This window comes from Haematobia irritans, chromosome 4 (genome assembly GCF_050003625.1).
Source record: "Haematobia irritans isolate KBUSLIRL chromosome 4, ASM5000362v1, whole genome shotgun sequence".
Lineage (NCBI taxonomy): Eukaryota > Metazoa > Arthropoda > Insecta > Diptera > Muscidae > Haematobia > Haematobia irritans.
In genome coordinates, this window is record NC_134400.1 from 166,402,340 (window position 1) to 166,423,633 (window position 21,294).

A 21,294-nucleotide genomic window follows, 5' to 3' on the forward strand; every position below is an offset into this window, starting at 1 on the left:
GCCTTTATTTTGCTAAAACCACTTAGAGCAGCTGTTAGTAGAGAAACTTTTCGTATTCGGTCGAAAATGGAATTTAATCCATGTCCCTTTGTATGCAATGCGAGAATGCTAATCAATGCACTACTGTGGTGCAATGATTAGCTGACAGGATCTATTGTGGATTTTTTTTTATCAGATTTATTTGTATCAAAAATCATAACTATTTACATATAACCACAAAAAATGCTATTTACAAACGTCCGGCCATGCCACCTGCAGCTACAATGGTCTCCCCGGTAATATAACTAGCATCATCGGAAACAAGGAACGAAATAATGCCTGCCATTTCTTCAGGTTGACCTAAGCGACCTAGCGGAATTTTTGAAAGTGCTTGCTCGTTGGCTGCTTCGTCTTCGTATAGCTAGAAAAAAAAACACAAGGGAATAAAAAAATTAATATGCATATTATCAATGAAAATTTCCGGCTTTTTTATTACCGCTTTAGAGAATTTGGTTTTGATTATTCCGGGTGCCAAACAATTAACTCTTATTCCTTCTGGAGCCAAGTCTTTAGCGGCAGCTTTGGTGAGTCCAATTAATGCAGTCTTGCTTACAGAATACGCGCCAAGCAGCTAAAGGCAAATCATATTAAGTAATTAAAAGAAAATTACATGGTCTATATATAAAAATATAATATATAAATAAAAAAATATATATAATGATTGGATTTAAATTTAGTAATTAAAACATGGCGATGAGAATATTAAAAAAGAAGCCACGAAATGAAACAGATTTTCTTCGTGAAAACCGAACATAGTATAAACCACAGAACAGTAGAGGTGCTAATTTTATTGTTCATGGTCTTTAGCCATTTGAGACAATCTCATAGCACACATTTATCATATTACACGCAGTAATATCTTGCTGAAGAGAAATGTGGTTTCGAAATTTAAAATGTTTATGTTTATTTTCAAGAACCGAAAATAGTTTTTTCTGCCCTATAATCATTAGTACCTAGGCAATTTTCAGTTGGGGCTATAGCTCCATATCTAAAATACAGTAATAATATGCAGTGTAAAATCGTAAATAGGATTTCACATTCTGGGGGCTAAACTTTTTCTGATGGGAGTTAAGACCTTCCCCAGACGTATTTCTATGTCTATGTTAAAGGCTGTTGGGAGGGCTAATTTTTTTCTTTTGTCTTTTTGTTATGCTTTTAGCTGATGTTTTCTATGAATGCATATAATCCATATGCCCTTTGCTGATTTGTATAAAACAAAATATTAAGAATATCTCTTGAAGAGAAATCAATAGGTGAATAATCAATCAATACATTTAATCGTTATCGCTATGTAATTAAAAGTTCAAATTTGGTTTATACGTATAGCAATTTGAAGATAAGAGACAAATACTTACACCAAAGGCATCATATCCTGCTATGGAAGACACAAATATAATGCTAGAGTTCTTCTCCTTACGCAAGAAAGGCAGAGCTTCCTTGGCCAATAGATAGGATGATTTGACATTAACATCAAAAATTTTGTCCCATACTTTTTCATCACAGTCAAGTACGCCACCTACAGCCGGATTAGTGGCGGCATTTGATATTAAAATATTAATTTTGCCAAACTTTTTCATTGTCTCATCGAAGAGATGTTTCCGATCTTGTGCCTCTGCAACGTGACATTTTAAACCTAGAACATTTAAGTTCTCCTTACGCAATTCCATAACAGCTTTGTCGACATTATTTTGTTTACGACTACTAATGACTACATTACATCCATCTTGGGCTAGTCTTTTGGCTATGGAGAACCCAATTCTACAATAAAAAATTTTATGAATGATACATATGGACTCTGTATAAACTGCCTACTTACCCATCAGTTGATGCTGTTACTACTGCAACTTTTCCTTGTAGACGTTTCATACTTTCCACTTGTGTTATATTACTGGTGGCTAAAAATCGCTTCTGGTTTTGGCAAATATTGCTGGAAATTTTAATCTTGTAGCGATTGCCTGAATTACTGTAGATACTAAACGGAGCGAGAACTTTGAACCCAGTATAATCGTTAAGTAAAGACACAGTTTGCGGAGCTGTTTTGTGAGTTTGCTTAATAATATTCAACATGTTCACGGAATATAGCTATCGCTCTCGTTAATACACTTGATAGATATGCTATACTTATGGAACACCATTTGAGAGAATACAACCACTGATTGAAGTATTTGAGAGAATACAACAGCTGACTGAAATATTAGAGAAAATATGTAAATATATGGGATTTTCCATACCATTTTGTACAGTGAGAACATTTTTTTGCCACTTTTTCATAGAGGTTAAAGGTGGGTACTAAATTCGAGTTTAGCCGCTAAAATCGTAATTTTTTTACGATTACTTTTCTATCCATTTATCCATTTTATTGAATACAAACTTTGTGAAAATTTGCTTTGGTATATTCCCCATCAAGTTATAATGAAATCTGCAACAAATGTGTATAATTTTATGACTTTTTTTACTGATTTAGTTTTCACTTTAGTGAAAATTAGCGGCTAAACTAGAACTTAATACCCATCTTTAGTGTATAAAAATCTCATGATCCGTTTAATTAAAAGAATATTTGAAATGAGATTTACATTACGATCTCTTTTTGGGTCATATATTAACCCTTGACCACCGATGTCCAGTACAGAGGCCAAAAGACGCCAAACTCTAACTTCCCACTTAGTTTCGATTTATTTCTCGTCGTTATTTTAAAGTAGATGCTGTAATCTAAGTATGATGTAAATATTTTCCATATTAGTGGGCACTGAAATGCATTTCTTTTAACTTCGTTAAATCAACGAAAAATACGCAAATACCATTTTTATAACGTACACCCAAAGAAATTTGTTAGTAGGGACAGCAGAAAAGTCTGCTAAAACAGCAGAAAGTCTGCTGAAAAAGGGACAGCAGTCACTGTTTGCTGAAATAGCAAACATTTCCTGCTATTTTTTAAGCTCGATTACACTAAAACATTTTTTATTTTGGCTAAAACAAATAAAATGTCAACTTAGGAGCTATCCTAACATAATTAAAACAATATTTTATGGATATCTATAGTATTTGACCAAAAATCTGAATATTTATCGAATTGAGGCATAACAGCAAACAAAATGTTTGCTGATCGTATTTAGGAGATTGTAGGTATATTACAGTGCAAAAATATACAAAAAACTACTTTTGGTTCTTTAATATGCTTTGGGGAAAATTTATAACCTAAAAATTTTATAAATTGTAGTTCACTTGGCCCTGAAGTACAAAAATATAACAGCAGATATCGACTGCTGTTTTTAGCAGACTTTTTTCTATGAGTGTACTTTTCTAGTGAATTTACATTCGTTCAAAAACTGTAGCAGATATTTTTTCGGATTCCTTATTTATATTTTTAACGCTTCAACAGATATTATAGGCCAAATTACGTTTATCTTCATAAGGCCGTTTGCACATAATTAAAGAACCAAGAAAAATCATACAGCAATTAGTTAAAAAATTAGGGTCGGCCCTCAAAATTACAATTTTTTCTACATACTGTTAGTACAGTAAAAAAGAAGAAAAAAGTGAAGACATTACGTTTAATTCGGTAATAAAAGATTTAAAACTACTTTTTTTAAATTTTTTAATGTTTGAGGTTTTTAAAGGTCCAATATGTATTATTCGACTCTTTGGGGCTTATTGCAGTAGAATCAGTCGAAAATGTAAGCACACTATTGACTTTTCAGCAGTACGAGGGCAGTTCGGAAACTTCTTAGCCTAGCACAAAAAGCGCGATATAAACAGAAAAAAGTTAAGTATTTTGGAAACTTCGATCTCTGTTATGAACACTTGTTAAATTTTGTTTCGATCTGGCAACTCCTTCATATAGAAACAGGTGTTCAAAAAAGACGAATCCGCAATTTTCTTACAATGGAAAAATTAGAAATGCGTCCTGTCATTAAATATTTACATAAAAAAGGTTTATTGGGACAAGAAATTCATAATGATATGGTGAATGTGTTAGGTGAAAAAATTGGGTTGCTGAATGTAAACGTGGTCTCGTACAAGTATTGAAGATGAACCACGTAGTGGACGTCCAAAAACAGCAACAACAACAGAAATTGTAGCCAAAGTGCATGATATGGTACTAAATAATCGACGAATAAAAGTGCGTGAAATTGCTAATATCATGGCCATCTCAAATGATCGAGTCCATTTAATTTTGCATGAAGAACTACAGATGAAAAAGCTTTCTGCAAGATGGTCGATCAAAAACGCATAAGAATGCGTCGTTTCATAATTGTTGATTAGACATGGATCCATTACTATACTCCAGAGACGAAAGAACAATCCAAACAATGGACTGAAGCTGGAGGAAGTGCCCCAAAGAAGGCAAAAATAATGCAATCGGCTGATAAGGTTATGGCAACGGTTTTTTGGGACTTCAAAGCTATTTTATTGATTGACTATCTGCAAAAGGGTAAAACAAAAAAATCAGAGTACTATTGCAACATTTTGGATCAATTAAATGTTCAAATTCGAGAAAAACGTCCTGGCTTACACAAAAAAATAATTTTTCATCAAGACAACGCACCAGCGCACAAGAGTGTTTTAACAATGGCTAAAATCAACGAATTAAAGTACGAGAAATTCCTTGCTGACAAGCGTTTTACCTCAAATGAAGATGCAATTACAGTTGTAAACCACTATTTTGAAGACATTGAGGAAAACTACCCGTGTAAAAATCGGTGGATCTGATCATATCTAATAATATCTAAGTATATATAATTACATCTGTTCAGATATGGTTGTGGATATAAATAGATCTACGGAGATATGTTATATATAGTGTTATATTTCCTTTAGAATTAGATCTGATCAGATATTACCATTTTTCGGATCTGACCAGATCTGCCTGCATATACTATCATATCTAATCAGATATGGCAGGAGATCTAATAATATCTGGCCAGATCCACCAATTTTTACACGGGATTTTAAGAATTGCTAGAAAAGCATTGGACTAAGTTGCTAGAAAAGCATTGGACTAAGTGTATTTAAGTTTCAGGAGATTATATTGAAAAATAAAAATATTTTTGAAAAACTAACTATTCTCTTTCATTAATAGGCTAAGAAGTTTCCGAACCGTCCTCGTATAGGCATACTTTTTCAAATAGCAGATTATAAGCTGCTTTATCAAAAAATGCTAAAATAGCTGTCGTTTTGTAAGCTAAAAAATATCAGTCAGTGTTTACTATTTATTATTAAGAGCTTCTTTTATTCTATGAGTTGCGAATAAATTTATTCTATCCATGGTGGTCAATAATTAAGAAAAGGCCTGGCCGAAGTTTCGCATAACTTACATTAGAAAAACATTTGATTAAAATACACCTGCAACTCATATACTTTGAAACTACAAAAAAAAAATATAGAAAACTTCAAGCTTACTTTTACCATAGAAATTCCTTTGATAAACTGTCAATAAATTGTTTTGCATATGGTCATTTGTGTTTAATTCGAATATTCTTTAGGTGTACTGAGAAATATACATTTAGCGGCGTGTTTAATTTTCCACAAGTGTATGTGAGAATTACTAGCGCAATTACTACAAAATTTACACACAAGATATTCAAACTAAGTAAGTATACATCAGTTAAATAAACACTAGCCAAATAAAGTATTCGACAATATATACAATTTCTGCAAATCTTCCAAATACGTTTATGTTACATTGAATTTTACCAATAGAATGATATTTGTGCTGTAGCTGTTCTATCATAAGCAGTTAAAAAGTGTGCAAATTATTCATTCTAGAAGGAAGGGCTGCACGTTATTAAATTACTTAGAAATACTTTAGGTTCTAAAAATAATTAGTATGTCGAATACTCTTTTTGTTTTTTTTTCATTATGTTTAAAACATTTAATTACTAATACAACTTCCTTTTAACATTTCATTTTTTGTACTGAATATAATTCGTTGTTCCTAATTGTTGTTAATTTTATATTAATTTTATTATATTACACTGTCAGTTGGTTTTTATTAAATAATAAATGACATGATTGATACATGTCGAATACTTTTTTTGACCATTGTATGTGTTTGGATGTATGTGGCGTAAGTAATATATAGATGACACGAAGATACATTTTCCCGAAAACACTAACACTCCATTCTATGGTTTTCACTGGGCCAAGTTAAGCAACTGCAACTACTTTAGTAAGAGTAACAGTTTTTAACAGATCGTCATCCAAACCGGTACGGTGTGCGACAGATAGTAACGGTTCAAATAAGCGGTTCACATAGGCGCTTTAGAAAACGATGCTGCCCTTCAGTTTGTGTTCAGATTTTTATATTCATAATTAAAAAAAAAACTTCCCTATGTCAAGTACAAGCATATCTATTTAATAACACCGGCTAAAAAATATTACTAAATAAAGCATGTGATTACTTTTTGAAAACATAACGCACTTACACACCTTCATACGTATATCAATTAAACGCAAACAATAGTTAATACTTTTATCGTGATTGACTAACTAAATATTGAACAAAATTTAAAGTCATCAAAAAATTTTAAACTTTTGTTGTTATACAGAGCGAAAATAATGAGTGAATCCAGCGATAGTCATGTAAAATCATTAAAAGATTTCAAGGCTCCAACATTTAGAGAAAATGAAGTAGTGGTGTACGTGCATCCTTACAATTTTTATTCACAAAAAGTATGTTAAAAATTCAACACAAATTGATAACTTTTTACTGTTTTCTTTATCATGTGATCTAAATGCTTAAGAAGATGAGTCGTTTATTTTCGTAGCGATCATCAAAATTATCTATTAGCAAATAAATACATACATATCGTCTGCCATCTCAATGCAGAAAAGGTTTAACAAGACTATAATAAAAATTTTGAAATATTTATTTTTAGATGGTGTAAAGTAGTTTATATTGTTAATTATTGATTTTTTTTTTACGAAAAAAAAAAACAAAAACTAATAATGAAAAAATTTTATGAACTCGTAGAAGTTTTATTAGCAGAAAAAACAAAAACAACAAAATAACATTATCTGCACAGAAAAATATCACCAAAATCGAGCAGTTGATTAGAGCTGAAAACGTAATTAATTAAAAAGTTATAATCAAATTAAATAAATAAAATCAGTTAAGAAAGCGATTGAAGGAATTTCAGTTTTTAATAAAAATATTGATTTCCCAAATAACATATAATAATGTTTCCAATTAAAAATGTAATTGAAAATTTGCTTCGGAAATAATTAGTATATAAATCCATTGGTTCATTACATTTTTGTTACAATACTTAATAAAAATATAAAACAAGTAAGAAAAGTCTAAAGTCGGACGAGGCCCACTAGAATATACCCTGCACCCTTTGTAGATATACATTTTCGATACCATCTCAAATCCTTCAAATTTGTTGGGTGCTATTTATAAAGCTTTATGTTCCCATATACATACATATATTTAAATCTGACCCGATTTGGACAAAATTTGTTAGACTTCTACAAAATCAATAGACTTAAATTTAAACTGGTTAACGCCATGGGGTGGAATATAATATGGGAAATATTTAAATCTAAAGCAATATTTAGGCAACTTCGCAAAAGTGAATTTATGATTTATCGGTCGATATACAGGTATTAGAAATATAGGAAAATTTGAGTCATTTTTATAAGTTTTCGGTGATTTGGTGATTTTACAAGGAAAATCTGTGCATTTTGGAAAGTTTTACCCAAATCGGTAATTGATATATGTCTGAGCCGATTTTGACCAAATACAAGAGCAAATTAAAAAAATTAAAAACATATGGTAGCACTTAGTCCAATTGAACTTTACTTTATGAAGATATAATTGTCCAAAATTGATTTTTTATTTAAAAAAGTATTTTTTAGGATGATGCCGCAATGATGCTTTGCATCTGAGAAGGAAGACGTCTAACCCAGATTGTTTTAAGAAAGTCGTCGGTGACTAGATTGTGCGACAGAATGCGCATCTCTCTAAGTATTTGAGACGGTTTTTTGTCAATTCCTGGATGCGATGTTCGGATGAAACAGCGAAATAATCGACCAGCCGGTTTTTGAGCTGTTGATACATATTTGTTGGCTGTGCCAATACTATATCGCTTACCAACCTCAGAATCTCTTGATCCATTTCGGCAATTATAATAAATGATTTCGCGGATTCAGTTTCGATTCCATGTTGGCTAAACTGAGCCTCTGCTAGCACAAACCATAATGTAACGTTCGACTTCCAGAATTTTGGTAATTTTATTGCATTTGTAGTTGAGGAATTCGCTGTTTGACCTACTGCACCCTCGGTGGGCGCGTCTGCGGATCTTGTTGTTGGCGGCATATTCAAACTTCGGGGTCACCAATTATAATTGTCCAAAATTGATTGTTTTTTTAAAAAAGTATTTTTTAGGAGACAATTATATTTTGATAGTTGATAGAATATACATCGAATGAATAACAAAACAATATTCGTAGCTAACTCGATAAAAAATATTTTTTATTGTAAAGTATTTGGTAGTTCAGTGTCCTATAAAGAAAAGAACCCCAAAAAAATTATCACAAAAATAAATTAGAAAATAATTTCACATTGCTAATTTACTCAAAAACAAATATTTTCATTATATTAGGTATGTACCATTGTGTTAATTTTTGTACTTCATCGTTGCAAGTAACCATAAAAATATCAAGCATCTAAAGTTCCACCAAATAAACGCGATGAAAAACATCTCTCACAGTAAACAATTACGATTACGGGATTTCGGGACTGGATTTATCCCGAATAACAGCCATAATGCCTAGTAAGAATGTTAATTCTACTTCCTGTGCAAAATTTCACGAAAATCGGATGGAAACTATGAACTCTGTGGCCCTATGAGTGCAAATCGGGTGAAAGATGTGTATGTACTGGAGCTATATCTAAATCTAAATCGGATTCAACCAAATTCGGCATACCTAGTAAGAATGTTAATTCTACTCTTTGTGCCAAATTTCACGCAAATCGGAGAGAAAATATGGACTCTGTGGTCATATAAGTACATACCGGGCGAAAGATATATATGGGAGCTATATCAAAATCTGAACCGATTTGAATTAAATTCGGCATGCCTAATAAGAATGTTAATTCTACTCCCTATGCAAAATTTCACGTACATCGGAGTAAAACTTTTTTAGGAGAGCTATATCTAAATCTGAACCGATTTCTTCCTAAATGCATACTTGTGCCAAATTTGAAATCGGTTTGACTAAAACTGTCACCTAGACTTTTATCACAAAAAATGTGTTCACAGATAGACAGACGGGCGTGGTTAAATCGACTCAAAGGCGGAAGCTCAGTATTAATGGCAAAGACACCATGTGTCTATCTCGTCTCATTCTGGTTGTTGTAAACATATGCGCCACAGTGTGGCGCAGGGTATAATTTCAAAACCAAAATTATTTATATAGAGGTGAAATAATGATAAATAAGTAATGGATAGTCTGAAATAAAAAATAGTTAATCATTTTATCATTATTTACTTGACTATATTTTTTTCTAATTATTTCTGTGATTGATACTATCATTTCCATGATTGAAGTACATAATTTCAATTAAAAAAAGTTATCATACCCTAATCCTTTCTACTGAATTAGTAAACTTAAGCATTTGAGGGTATTATAGAAATAAATTTGAGAGACAACTCTAAATCTCACACAAAAATTTCCGCCCATTTCTTTAAAAAAAAAATTCAACAAACTACAGTCTTTTCAGCAGTACGTCTGTTATTCCAAAATAGCAGATTGTTTGCTGTTTCAGCAAAACAACGGCTAAAACAGCACTAAGAACACAATTTGTCTGCTGAAAAACAACTGCTAATATTAGCAGATGGTTTTCTATGTGTGTATTTAAATTTTCTTTAATTTACTGTGCATTCTAGGTACTACTTCTTTTGTACGAGAAAAATGTTGACTTCACACCTTACGTGGTTGATCTTCTAAATGGTGAACAGTATTCACAATGGTTTCTAAACCTTAACCCTAAGGCGGATGTACCTGTCTTACAAGACGGATCATTTGTCATACCGGATTCAGTGCATATCATAAATTATATAGAAAATAAATTTCGTGGAGGTAAGTCCTGATTGTGAAATAATAACGAAAATATTATTTTTTTTTTATGTACATAGGTGATTACAAGTCATTGAAACCCAAGCCAAGTAATAAAATAGAAAATGAAAAAATTATTCTATATGATCAAATATTCAGCAATCTACCAGTGGGAGCATTGAGTCTTGGATCTTTCATACATGATGATTTAAAATTGGTACCAAAACCACCATTCATTGGACCCATTAGGAAAACTTGTTTGAGTAAAACTAATTTAATCTTGTAATTGATGATTAAGTTAATGTATTTTTGTTTCTGTTATAGAGAATAATGAGAAAGTGCATACTCTATTGAAGGAGTCAATTGATAAGACGGAAGATCACAAAGCGGCATTATTGCGAAAATTGGATTTACAAGAGCGAAGAAAACGTCTGGTCTACTCTCGTTTAGAATATCAAAAGATTTTGGATGCCATCCAAAATGTTTTACGGTTCGTCGAAGATGATATGAATGCCAATACACATTGTGAATGGTTAATTTCAAATAATTTTTGCATGGCAGATATTTGTTTTGGTTTGCTCTTATTGCGTCTATATCAACTCGGTTTTGAAAATTACTATTGGTCCTACGGTAAAATGCCCCGAATAGAGAGTTATTTTCTGCGCTTTAAAAAGAGACCTTCATATGACAAACTAATGCCTAGTAACTTTGAAATACTCAAAGATATATGGCAAATGACTCCATCGAACTATATTATTGGTGCTGGAGCTGGTGTTTTGGGAATGGCAGTATTTGCTGCATTTGCCCATAAATAGGATGAGAACGTCCTCAAATTAAAAAAGACAACAACAAAAAAAAAAGAGAAGATGGGAAATTGGTTTGTGTCGAACTGAAATTGAAAGATAGCTATCCCTTTCCGACCTATAGCCGATCCACGTGATAGATTTTCCTAAATTTTTGAATTCTGTTATTTATGTGCACATAGAACATTTTAAATTAATAAGTTTGTTCAGTTTGATCCTGTATCCTGTTTTTTCAGGATACGCACAATTGTTGCCGTCCGGTAAATTCCGGTAAAAGTCCGGACGTAAAAATATCAAAAAACACAAAATAATCACGAAGTTACTGTTTGCATACAATATTTAATATGTTTTCTTATTGAAAACACTTGTTGATGAAATATTCCACAACTTGATGAAATCTTCCACTAATTTTTACAAATGCGCAAAGTACACTGCTGAAACTACAAAATTAATATAAAAAACAAATATTTATAACGGTTCTTCACATTCTTAGACAAAGAGAGAGCCCAATAAACACAGGATGAGCGTTTTTCAAATGCAACAACTTTTCAGTTTGAGGGTAAATATAATTTTCAACATAAATTCAACTTGACTTGAAATAGCTCATCTTCAATATATCTTCAAATTGTTTGCGAATTACTTCCAATTTGCCAAAATGTTTACGAAATCTTTGAAAAGGTGTTGAAGATAATATGAGAAAACTTTGACAAAACACTACCCTAAAATGCAACGAAAAAACCATGTGGTTTTCAATACTTATTTGTGCAACGAAGTTCGTGGTCAATTGCAAGAAATAAAAAAAAAAGGAAAATTTTAGACAAATAACCAAATAGTTTTTAATAATAGGTAAGTGAAAATAAAAAATGAAATAAAACTTTAAGGAAGTCACTAAATGTATATCTCTTTGTAGAAAACTAAAATTATGGATTTTACGTTCTTGAAAACATTAAAAAGCTGACAAATGAAAAAAAGGTGAACAATTAACTGGAACTGCTTCAAATAGTTTATAATAATTGGTACGTCAATATGAAAAATTAAATCAACACTTTAAAGAAGTCACTAAATTTAAATCTCTTTGCAGAAAACTAAAATCTTTGGATGTTACATTCTTGCAAACAATAAGAAGCCGACCAATGAAAAATGAGTGGCTTATCGACAAGAAAAAGTTTCCAGAAACATTACAAGTGCAACCAATTAAAATTGTTAAAAACAACAAATTGTTGAAATCAACAACTTCTGGATGAAAATGTGCATCACATCGTCAGTTTAATTCATATGCTATTATCAGTTTAAAATGGATATTTTGTGAATTCCTTCTTCTGGAAATCAATTCTAACACGCGGTCCAGTACGTTCCTAATTTCAAATTGCCCGCATGTTAATACATTTTAATGCTGTTTTATGACACCAAAAGGAAGGAAATCGAATTATCAATGCAAAAGTGTTTACTAATAATGTTTAAGATATTTAAAGTTTTGTTGTTTGTTTTTTTTTTTTGTTCTTATTTGTTGATATGTTTAATCAATTGGTATTGTAGTGTATTATGTAGTGTAGTGTATTATTATATATTTTTTTTGATGAAAATGAATAAATTATACAAAATTCATAGAATTTTGGCTTTGACTTTCAATTTGAAGTGGGGATACCATTCATACAAATTTAGGTTGAAAAGTATTTGCAACGATGTTAATTTTGAATTTGACTCGCATCGAAAATTATTTGACAAATTATTGAGTAGCGATGCATTTCAATTTGAGGATAACACTTGAGATATTATTGCTACTGTGTTGAATTTCACTGTTGAGGGTAATGTCTGTTTTTTGTTGAGAACGCGATTTTCTCAACAATTTCTCAACTTGAATATTACCCTAATCCTTTGAAAAAATGTTTGAAAAATTGTTGAAATTTAGCATTTTTCAAACGTTTGTGTTTATTGGGAGCATACACAATTATTTTTTTGCCGCTCTTATCGCAGTACGTCATATATTAAAGAGATTATACCCAATAAACACAAACGTTTGAAAAATGCTAAATTTCAACAATTTTTCAAACATTTTTTCAAAGGATTAGGGTAATATTCAAGTTGAGAAATTGTTGAGAAAATCGCGTTCTCAACAAAAAACAGACATTACCCTCAACAGTGAAATTCAACACAGTAGCAATAATATCTCAAGTGTTATCCTCAAATTGAAATGCATCGCTACTCAATAATTTGTCAAATAATTTTCGATGCGAGTCAAATTCAAAATTAACATCGTTGCAAATACTTTTCAACCTAAATTTGTATGAATGGTATCCCCACTTCAAATTGAAAGTCAAAGCCAAAATTCTATGAATTTTGTATAATTTATTCATTTTCATCAAAAAAAATATATAATAATACACTACACTACATAATACACTACAATACCAATTGATTAAACATATCAACAAATAAGAACAAAAAAAAAAAACAAACAACAAAACTTTAAATATCTTAAACATTATTAGTAAACACTTTTGCATTGATAATTCGATTTCCTTCCTTTTGGTGTCATAAAACAGCATTAAAATGTATTAACATGCGGGCAATTTGAAATTAGGAACGTACTGGACCGCGTGTTAGAATTGATTTCCAGAAGAAGGAATTCACAAAATATCCATTTTAAACTGATAATAGCATATGAATTAAACTGACGATGTGATGCACATTTTCATCCAGAAGTTGTTGATTTCAACAATTTGTTGTTTTTAACAATTTTAATTGGTTGCACTTGTAATGTTTCTGGAAACTTTTTCTTGTCGATAAGCCACTCATTTTTCATTGGTCGGCTTCTTATTGTTTGCAAGAATGTAACATCCAAAGATTTTAGTTTTCTGCAAAGAGATTTAAATTTAGTGACTTCTTTAAAGTGTTGATTTAATTTTTCATATTGACGTACCAATTATTATAAACTATTTGAAGCAGTTCCAGTTAATTGTTCACCTTTTTTTCATTTGTCAGCTTTTTAATGTTTTCAAGAACGTAAAATCCATAATTTTAGTTTTCTACAAAGAGATATACATTTAGTGACTTCCTTAAAGTTTTATTTCATTTTTTATTTTCACTTACCTATTATTAAAAACTATTTGGTTATTTGTCTAAAATTTTCCTTTTTTTTTTATTTCTTGCAATTGACCACGAACTTCGTTGCACAAATAAGTATTGAAAACCACATGGTTTTTTCGTTGCATTTTAGGGTAGTGTTTTGTCAAAGTTTTCTCATATTATCTTCAACACCTTTTCAAAGATTTCGTAAACATTTTGGCAAATTGGAAGTAATTCGCAAACAATTTGAAGATATATTGAAGATGAGCTATTTCAAGTCAAGTTGAATTTATGTTGAAAATTATATTTACCCTCAAACTGAAAAGTTGTTGCATTTGAAAAACGCTCATCCTGTGTTTATTGGGTAGAGACTTAAACTTACCCGCACAATTGTGCGTACACGGTCGGAAAGGGCTATAGGTCGTTCATATTTTTAATTTGCAATTTTTTGAAGAAAAAAATATCAAAGCGAAACATTTTTTGGGTGAAAGTTGAGTTAGTTTCTTATGAGTTTGGAAATTTGTGGGTCCACGCGTTGAGGGCATGAAAGTTGGTCACCTCTGCGGATATGAATTTTTGTTTTAGCTGCCAAACCCAAATAGAAAATTTCTTTGTTAAAATTTTGAAAAAATATTAGCCAACTTATAGATATACAGATATACATACGTTTATGTTCTCTTCATCAGAGAAAAGATCGGTCCGGTAATACGGATTTAGCAGTTAACATCATTTTACACCCTCTATGTGACCAACTTTCAAGACCCATGGCCTAGCCCACTTTAGACTCATAAACCATAGTTCCTTACTCTGGATACAGGATAACATAGAAGGACTCTAAGCACAATACAGGTGTATAATTTCTTAAAACAAGACATATGTGAATGAAAAAAAAAAAAAAACAAAACATGTGTGAATGCAAACAAAATAAAAAAAATAAATAAAACAAGACATACACAAATTAATAGGGCTACAAGAACATTAAGGCATAATTTCACATTGGAACACAAACTTTGCATCAACATATAGGATACATTTTCGAATCAAAAATGTCGTTTAAACACACTGAGAGTCGCCTTAAAAATCGAGAACACATTCCCCACTCCATGAAGTTAGTTATCAATTGATTTAAGTAATTTTCTAGGTCAAATTGAATCATATCAAATTAGATCCGCCTATTTTACATGGGTGTCTTCTTTATCGGGAATATATATTACAATTTCTCGGATATGATTGTAAATATATACAAGCACATACAATTTTTGACTCCGATATTTAAATATTTTTGTGTAACTATTGCTATGGATGTTGCTTGACTTAATTGGGGGAAACATGGACACATTTATCATACTGCCGTGGTTTCAGATTTCGATAGCCTTTCCCATCTTCTTTGAGCTATTTTTGAAGAGAATACAAACAAAAATAACAAAATAAATAAAAAATACACACAATTCCAATTTGTAATGAAACATATTCGAACATAATTTAATTGCAACAAAAATAAACCCAACTACATTAGGGAGAAAAAACCAAAAGGATAGGAGACACAAAGTTGTTAAGACAAATAATAGAGATGTGTAAATAAATTATAATATACATGATGATTAATTAAACCATTACAAATACATATTGCACTAAATTCTTCTTCGATGATTTGTTTTTTTTTTTTTTTTTTGGTAAATATCATAAGCAGCCTCTACAGTTATGCTATTTATACACAATTTGTGATCATAGTTAAGTTTGAGAGATAAAAAAAAGCTTTGACCTTTAACTTTATTACATAATACAAGAATATGTATCAAAATACCAAGCTATTTGACTGAATCAATCATATTGTGTCATTACTCGGATTAGCTAATTGAGAATTATTATTAGGTGTCCTGGGACTTGTATACAGAGGCATTCCCATAAATTTGGGAACTTGTGAGCCCGGACTGTTTATGTTGGCTCCATTTCGCAATCCCGAACTGGTTGATGGGGCGGACATCATGCTATTCGTTCGTTTAAATACAAAGGTTTCCTTAATCTCGCGTTGATAGAAAAACTCTCCACTTCCTGCTGGGTCAGGCAATACGGCGGGCGAGCGATACCAAAATCGATATGTAAAGTACCATGTGAGGATAGCTATTATACCACTTAAAAATTTCTCTATCATTCGATGATAATAAAGCATGGTTCCAACTAGCATAACATCCCACAAAAGTTGTAAGGCAGCCATACCAATGAATAATGTACGAATAACTGGCGTTAATCTTTCGTACAAAAATTTCAAATTTTTCATTTGTTCTTGATTTAAATTTCTCAAAGGATTCGTGCTCGATTGTTCTGATACTGAACGATCATGTAATTCATTACGTAAATGCTCCTTTATAGATTCCCATTTAATAATAGGTCTGGCTTCTTCGATTAACACCAAACTTGAGTGAATGAGGATGAAAGCGTGACCAGAAATATCGAAACCACTCCATAGATGACCTGCTTTCAGACAGCTAGATTTTGTTTGAAAACCTTGAATAAATAAAAACAAAGAGATGTACGTTATTTTAAAATAGATTGCGCTATAATATAATTGGAAATAATTACAACAAATCCACATTTTATCAATGTGAAACATTGGTTCTAAATATCATAAACTATATACCAATCGACTCAGAATTCTTAGTCAATCTAAATTTGTTCGTTCTTATGGTCATCTATCTGTCCGTTCCTCTATTTGTTGATCGCGAGATACAGATCGAAATTCTTAACCTATCTTTATAATCTTAAAGCTGCAAAATTTCATAAATATATTTCGATTTAGATAAAGAACCCCCTACATGTAGAAGCCCGCATGAGATTTATGAAGATTACTAAATGATTGTGCAAATCTGACTTACATAAAGTTCAGAAATTAATCGGATATTTCCGAACTTTAAAAAAAGCTATGCAACAAATTTCGTAAAGAATGGTTAAGAAATGATACCTCTATTATATGAATTGCACATAGATGGATAGAAATAAGGTCGGCTGTGATTCTGTATCGATAGGTATGTATGACATTCGACTAATGTTAATGGTTTGTTCTGAATACCACTTTGTATACAACATCAATGATAAGGCAAATGTTATTCGTGTTTTTTTCACAACGTTTATACTCACTTCGTACAGTGCACTTTCCATATGAAGTCTCAATAATATTGAAAAACTTTGTCCAGAAGAACCAAAAGAATGTAGCTATAACAATTCGCGGTGCGTGGTGACGCAATAATTTCTTCATATCCCCACAACACAAAGTATAGGAAGTCATGACTAGAAATGGTACCGTAAATAGGAGGGTCCAGCCCCAACCGATTTTGACAAAGTACACATTGAAAAGATTATCGGACCGGGCGAAATAGGTTTTTGGAAATGGTATAAAATCACCGATCAGTGAAACCAAAAACAAACTACCCAAATATAACGCAACTTTGAGATTGGTATCAAAGAATATCGTCTTCTTACAGACATGCATGACCATCATAACAAATATTTCTCTAATACTTGTCGGTGGTGCGGTGGGTCGTGTTCCCTTCGATTCCGATCTTGCTACATCTGGTCCCCCAGGGCGAAAATTCATGTGTGGAGTGGGTCCAGCTGTCGGTCTAATGGGCCGCCTTTTTGTAGCCATGTTGCGTCGTTTTAAACGCTTACTTTTTGAAAAAAGCTGGCCACGAGATGCTTGATAACACGGTTTTGCCAAAGTTTTTCGCCAATAAAAGAGAAAGTAAGCTCTACTGTGTTTTGTGTTGTGATTGATATTCGTGTCAAAGTTCACGTTGCAACTGGTTGCTTTTCAATGTTTTTGATTTGTTTTGTCAACACTTCGTGGAATTGAAATTTCCCGTCATGTACAAAAATACAAAATTTCAAGTAAATCGGAACGAAACGGTGGTCATATGTGGATAATCCACATATATCTAAATCTAAACCGATTCCAACCAAGTTCGGCATGTCTGGTAGGGCTGTCATTCGGGATTGATTTATTGTTTTTTTTTGGATTTTTTTCGGGATTCTTTAAATGTTATGTGTAATAGCAACCTACAGCACCAAAAAAAAAACACACAACAAAGGAATACAAGAGCAAATTAAAAAAATTAAAAACAAATGGTAGCACTTAGTCCAATTGAACTTTACTTTATGAAGATATAATTGTCCAAAATTGATTTTTAATTTAAAAAAGTATTTTTTAGGATGATGCCGCAATGATGCTTTGCATCTGAGAAGGAAGACGTCTAACCCAGATTGTTTTAAGAAAGTCGTCGATGACTAGATTGTGCGACAGAATGCGCATCTCTCTAAGTATTTGAGACGGTTTTTTGTCAATTCCTGGATGCGATGTTCGGATGAAACAGCGAAATAATCGACCAGCCGGTTTTTGAGCTGTTGATACATATTTGTTGGCTGTGCCAATACTATATCGCTTACCAACCTCAGAATCTCTTGATCCATTTCGGCAATTATAATAAATGATTTCGCGGATTCAGTTTCGATTCCATGTTGGCTAAACTGAGCCTCTGCTAGCACAAACCATAATGTAACGTTCGACTTCCAGAATTACCTACTGCACCCTTGTTGGCGGCATATTCAAACTTCGGGGTCACCAATTATAATTGTCCAAAATTGATTGTTTATTTAAAAAAGTATTTTTTAGGAGACAATTATATTTTGATAGTTGATAGAATATACATCGAATGAATAACAAAACAATATTCGTAGCTAACTCGATAAAAAATATTTTTTATTGTAAAGTATTTGGTAGTTCAGTGTCCTATAAAGAAAAGAACCCCAAAAAAATTATCACAAAAATAAATTAGAAAATAATTTCACATTGCTAATTTACTCAAAAACAAATATTTTCATTATATTAGGTATGTACCATTGTGTTAATTTTTGTACTTCATCGTTGTAAGTAACCATAAAAATATCAAGCATCTAAAGTTCCACCAAATAAACGCGATGAAAAACATCTCTCACAGTAAACAATGAGTCGATTACGGGATTTCGGGACTGGATTTATCCCGAATGACAGCCATAATGCCTAGTAAGAATGTTAATTCTACTTCCTGTGCAAAATTTCACGAAAATCGGATGGAAACTATGAACTCTGTGGCCCTATGAGTGCAAATCGGGTGAAAGATGTGTATGTACTGGAGCTATATCTAAATCTAAATCGGATTCAACCAAATTCGGCATACCTAGTAAGAATGTTAATTCTACTCTTTGTGCCAAATTTCACGCAAATCGGAGAGAAAATATGGACTCTGTGGTCATATAAGTACATACCGGGCGAAAGATATATATGGGAGCTATATCAAAATCTGAACCGATTTGAATTAAATTCGGCATGCCTAATAAGAATGTTAATTCTACTCCCTATGCAAAATTTCACGTACATCGGAGTAAAACTTTTTTAGGAGAGCTATATCTAAATCTGAACCGATTTCTCCCTAAATGCATACTTGTGCCAAATTTGAAATCGGTACTAAAACTGTCACCTAGACTTTTATCACAAAAAATGTGTTCACAGATAGACAGACGGGCGTGGTTAAATCGACTCAAAGGCGGAAGCTCAGTATTAATGGCAAAGACACCATGTGTCTATCTCGTCTCATTCTGGTTGTTGTAAACATATGCGCCACAGTGTGGCGCAGGGTATAATTTCAAAACCAAAATTATTTATATAGAGGTGAAATAATGATAAATAAGTAATGGATAGTCTGAAATAAAAAATAGTTAATCATTTTATCATTATTTACTTGACTATATTTTTTTTTCTAATTATTTCTGTGATTGATACTATCATTTCCATGATTGAAGTACATAATTTCAATTAAAAAAAGTTATCATACCCTAATCCTTTCTACTGAATTAGTAAACTTAAGCATTTGAGGGTATTATAGAAATAAATTTGAGAGACAACTCTAAGTCTCACACAAAAATTTCCGCCCATTTAATTAAAAAAAAAATTCAACAAACTACAGTCTTTTCAGCAGTACGTCTGTTATTCCAAAATAGCAGATTGTTTGCTGTTTCAGCAAAACAACGGCTAAAACAGCACTAAGAACACAATTTGTCTGCTGAAAAACAACTGCTAATATTAGCAGATGGTTTTCTATGTGTGTATTTAAATTTTCTTTAATTTACTGTGCATTCTAGGTACTACTTCTTTTGTACGAGAAAAATGTTGACTTCACACCTTACGTGGTTGATCTTTTAAATGGTGAACAGTATTCACAATGGTTTCTAAACCTTAACCCTAAGGCGGATGTACCTGTCTTACAAGACGGATCATTTGTCATACCGGATTCAGTGCATATCATAAATTATATAGAAAATAAATTTCGTGGAGGTAAGTCCTGATTGTGAAATAATAACGAAAATATTATTTTTTTATGTACATAGGTGATTACAAGTCATTGAAACCCAAGCCAAGTAATAAAATAGAAAATGAAAAAATTATTCTATATGATCAAATATTCAGTAATCTACCAGTGGGAGCATTGAGTCTTGGATCTTTCATACATGATGATTTAAAATTGGTACCAAAACCACCATTCATTGGACCCATTAGGAAAACTTGTTTGAGTAAAACTAATTTAATCTTGTAATTGATGATTAAGTTAATGTATTTTTGTTTCTGTTATAGAGAATAATGAGAAAGTGCATACTCTATTGAAGGAGTCAATTGATAAGACGGAAGATCACAAAGCGGTATTATTGCGAAAATTGGATTTACAAGAGCGAAGAAAACGTCTGGTCTACTCTCGTTTAGAATATCAAAAGATTTTGGATGCCATCCAAAATGTTTTACGGTTCGTCGAAGATGATATGAATGCCAATACACATCGTGAATGGTTAATTTCAAATAATTTTTGCATGGCAGATATTTGTTTTGGTTTGCTCTTATTGCGTCTATATCAACTCGGTTTTGAAAACTACTATTGGTCCTACGGTAAAATGCCCCGAATAGAGAGTTATTTTCTGCGCTTTAAAAAGAGACCTTCATATGACAAACTAATGCCTAGTAACTTTGAAATACTCAAAGATATATGGCAAATGACTCCATCGAACTATATTATTGGTGCTGGAGCTGGTGTTTTGGGAATGGCAGTATTTGCTGCATTTGCCCATAAATAGGATGAGAACGTCCTCAAAATAAAAAAGATAACAACAAAACAAAAAAAGAGAAGATGGGAAACTGGTTTGTGTCGAACTGAAATTGAAAGCTATCTTTCAATTTCAGTTAGGCGTTCATATTTTTAATTTGCAAATTTTTGAAGAAAAAAATATCAAAGCGAAACATTTTTTG

The 21,294-nt window shown here is 31.9% G+C and overlaps 4 protein-coding genes across 4 annotated transcripts; 2 read left to right on the forward strand and 2 right to left on the reverse strand.

The window, feature by feature from the left end:
• Window positions 1–149: 149 nt before the first annotated feature.
• On the reverse strand, window positions 150–2,178 carry Dhrs4 (Dehydrogenase/reductase 4). The gene is made up of 4 exons (XM_075305415.1): window positions 1,856–2,178; window positions 1,395–1,797; window positions 476–610; window positions 150–400 (listed from the first exon to the last, which is right to left on the reverse strand). Exons 1-4 carry the CDS (start codon window positions 2,104–2,106, stop codon window positions 230–232), a joined length of 960 nt encoding a protein of 319 aa, XP_075161530.1. The 5' UTR covers window positions 2,107–2,178; the 3' UTR covers window positions 150–229.
• Window positions 2,179–6,207: 4,029 nt separating this feature from the next.
• Gdap1 (ganglioside induced differentiation associated protein 1) lies at window positions 6,208–11,404 on the forward strand. The gene is made up of 4 exons (XM_075305419.1): window positions 6,208–6,711; window positions 9,933–10,125; window positions 10,182–10,364; window positions 10,426–11,404. The coding sequence occupies exons 1-4, from the start codon at window positions 6,598–6,600 to the stop codon at window positions 10,914–10,916; spliced, it is 981 nt and encodes a 326-aa protein (XP_075161534.1). The 5' UTR covers window positions 6,208–6,597; the 3' UTR covers window positions 10,917–11,404.
• A 4,014-nt stretch (window positions 11,405–15,418) lies between these two features.
• Window positions 15,419–17,874, reverse strand: LOC142234317 (acyl-coenzyme A diphosphatase FITM2-like). The gene is made up of 2 exons (XM_075305417.1): window positions 17,106–17,874; window positions 15,419–16,475 (listed from the first exon to the last, which is right to left on the reverse strand). The coding sequence occupies exons 1-2, from the start codon at window positions 17,611–17,613 to the stop codon at window positions 15,796–15,798; spliced, it is 1,188 nt and encodes a 395-aa protein (XP_075161532.1). The 5' UTR covers window positions 17,614–17,874; the 3' UTR covers window positions 15,419–15,795.
• Window positions 17,875–19,019: 1,145 nt separating this feature from the next.
• On the forward strand, window positions 19,020–21,122 carry LOC142235854 (ganglioside-induced differentiation-associated protein 1-like). The gene is made up of 4 exons (XM_075307108.1): window positions 19,020–19,034; window positions 20,142–20,334; window positions 20,388–20,570; window positions 20,632–21,122. Exons 1-4 carry the CDS (start codon window positions 19,020–19,022, stop codon window positions 21,120–21,122), a joined length of 882 nt encoding a protein of 293 aa, XP_075163223.1.
• Window positions 21,123–21,294: the final 172 nt, after the last annotated feature.

Coding starts and splice junctions, on each gene's coding strand:
- Gdap1 (XM_075305419.1), top strand. CDS start 6,598: ATGAGTGAATCCAGCGATAGTCATGTAAAATCATTAAAAGATTTCAAG. Junction 6,712..9,932: donor ACAATTTTTATTCACAAAAA/GTATGTTAAAAA, acceptor TGTGCATTCTAG/GTACTACTTCTTTTGTACGA. Junction 10,365..10,425: donor CATTAGGAAAACTTGTTTGA/GTAAAACTAATT, acceptor TTTCTGTTATAG/AGAATAATGAGAAAGTGCAT.
- LOC142234317 (XM_075305417.1), bottom strand. CDS start 17,613: ATGGCTACAAAAAGGCGGCCCATTAGACCGACAGCTGGACCCACTCCA. Junction 16,476..17,105: donor TGGAAAGTGCACTGTACGAA/GTGAGTATAAAC, acceptor TATTTATTCAAG/GTTTTCAAACAAAATCTAGC.
- LOC142235854 (XM_075307108.1), top strand. Junction 20,335..20,387: donor AGAAAATAAATTTCGTGGAG/GTAAGTCCTGAT, acceptor TTATGTACATAG/GTGATTACAAGTCATTGAAA. Junction 20,571..20,631: donor CATTAGGAAAACTTGTTTGA/GTAAAACTAATT, acceptor TTTCTGTTATAG/AGAATAATGAGAAAGTGCAT.
- Dhrs4 (XM_075305415.1), bottom strand. CDS start 2,106: ATGTTGAATATTATTAAGCAAACTCACAAAACAGCTCCGCAAACTGTG. Junction 1,798..1,855: donor GTAACAGCATCAACTGATGG/GTAAGTAGGCAG, acceptor TTTTTATTGTAG/AATTGGGTTCTCCATAGCCA. Junction 611..1,394: donor CAGGATATGATGCCTTTGGT/GTAAGTATTTGT, acceptor ATTTGCCTTTAG/CTGCTTGGCGCGTATTCTGT.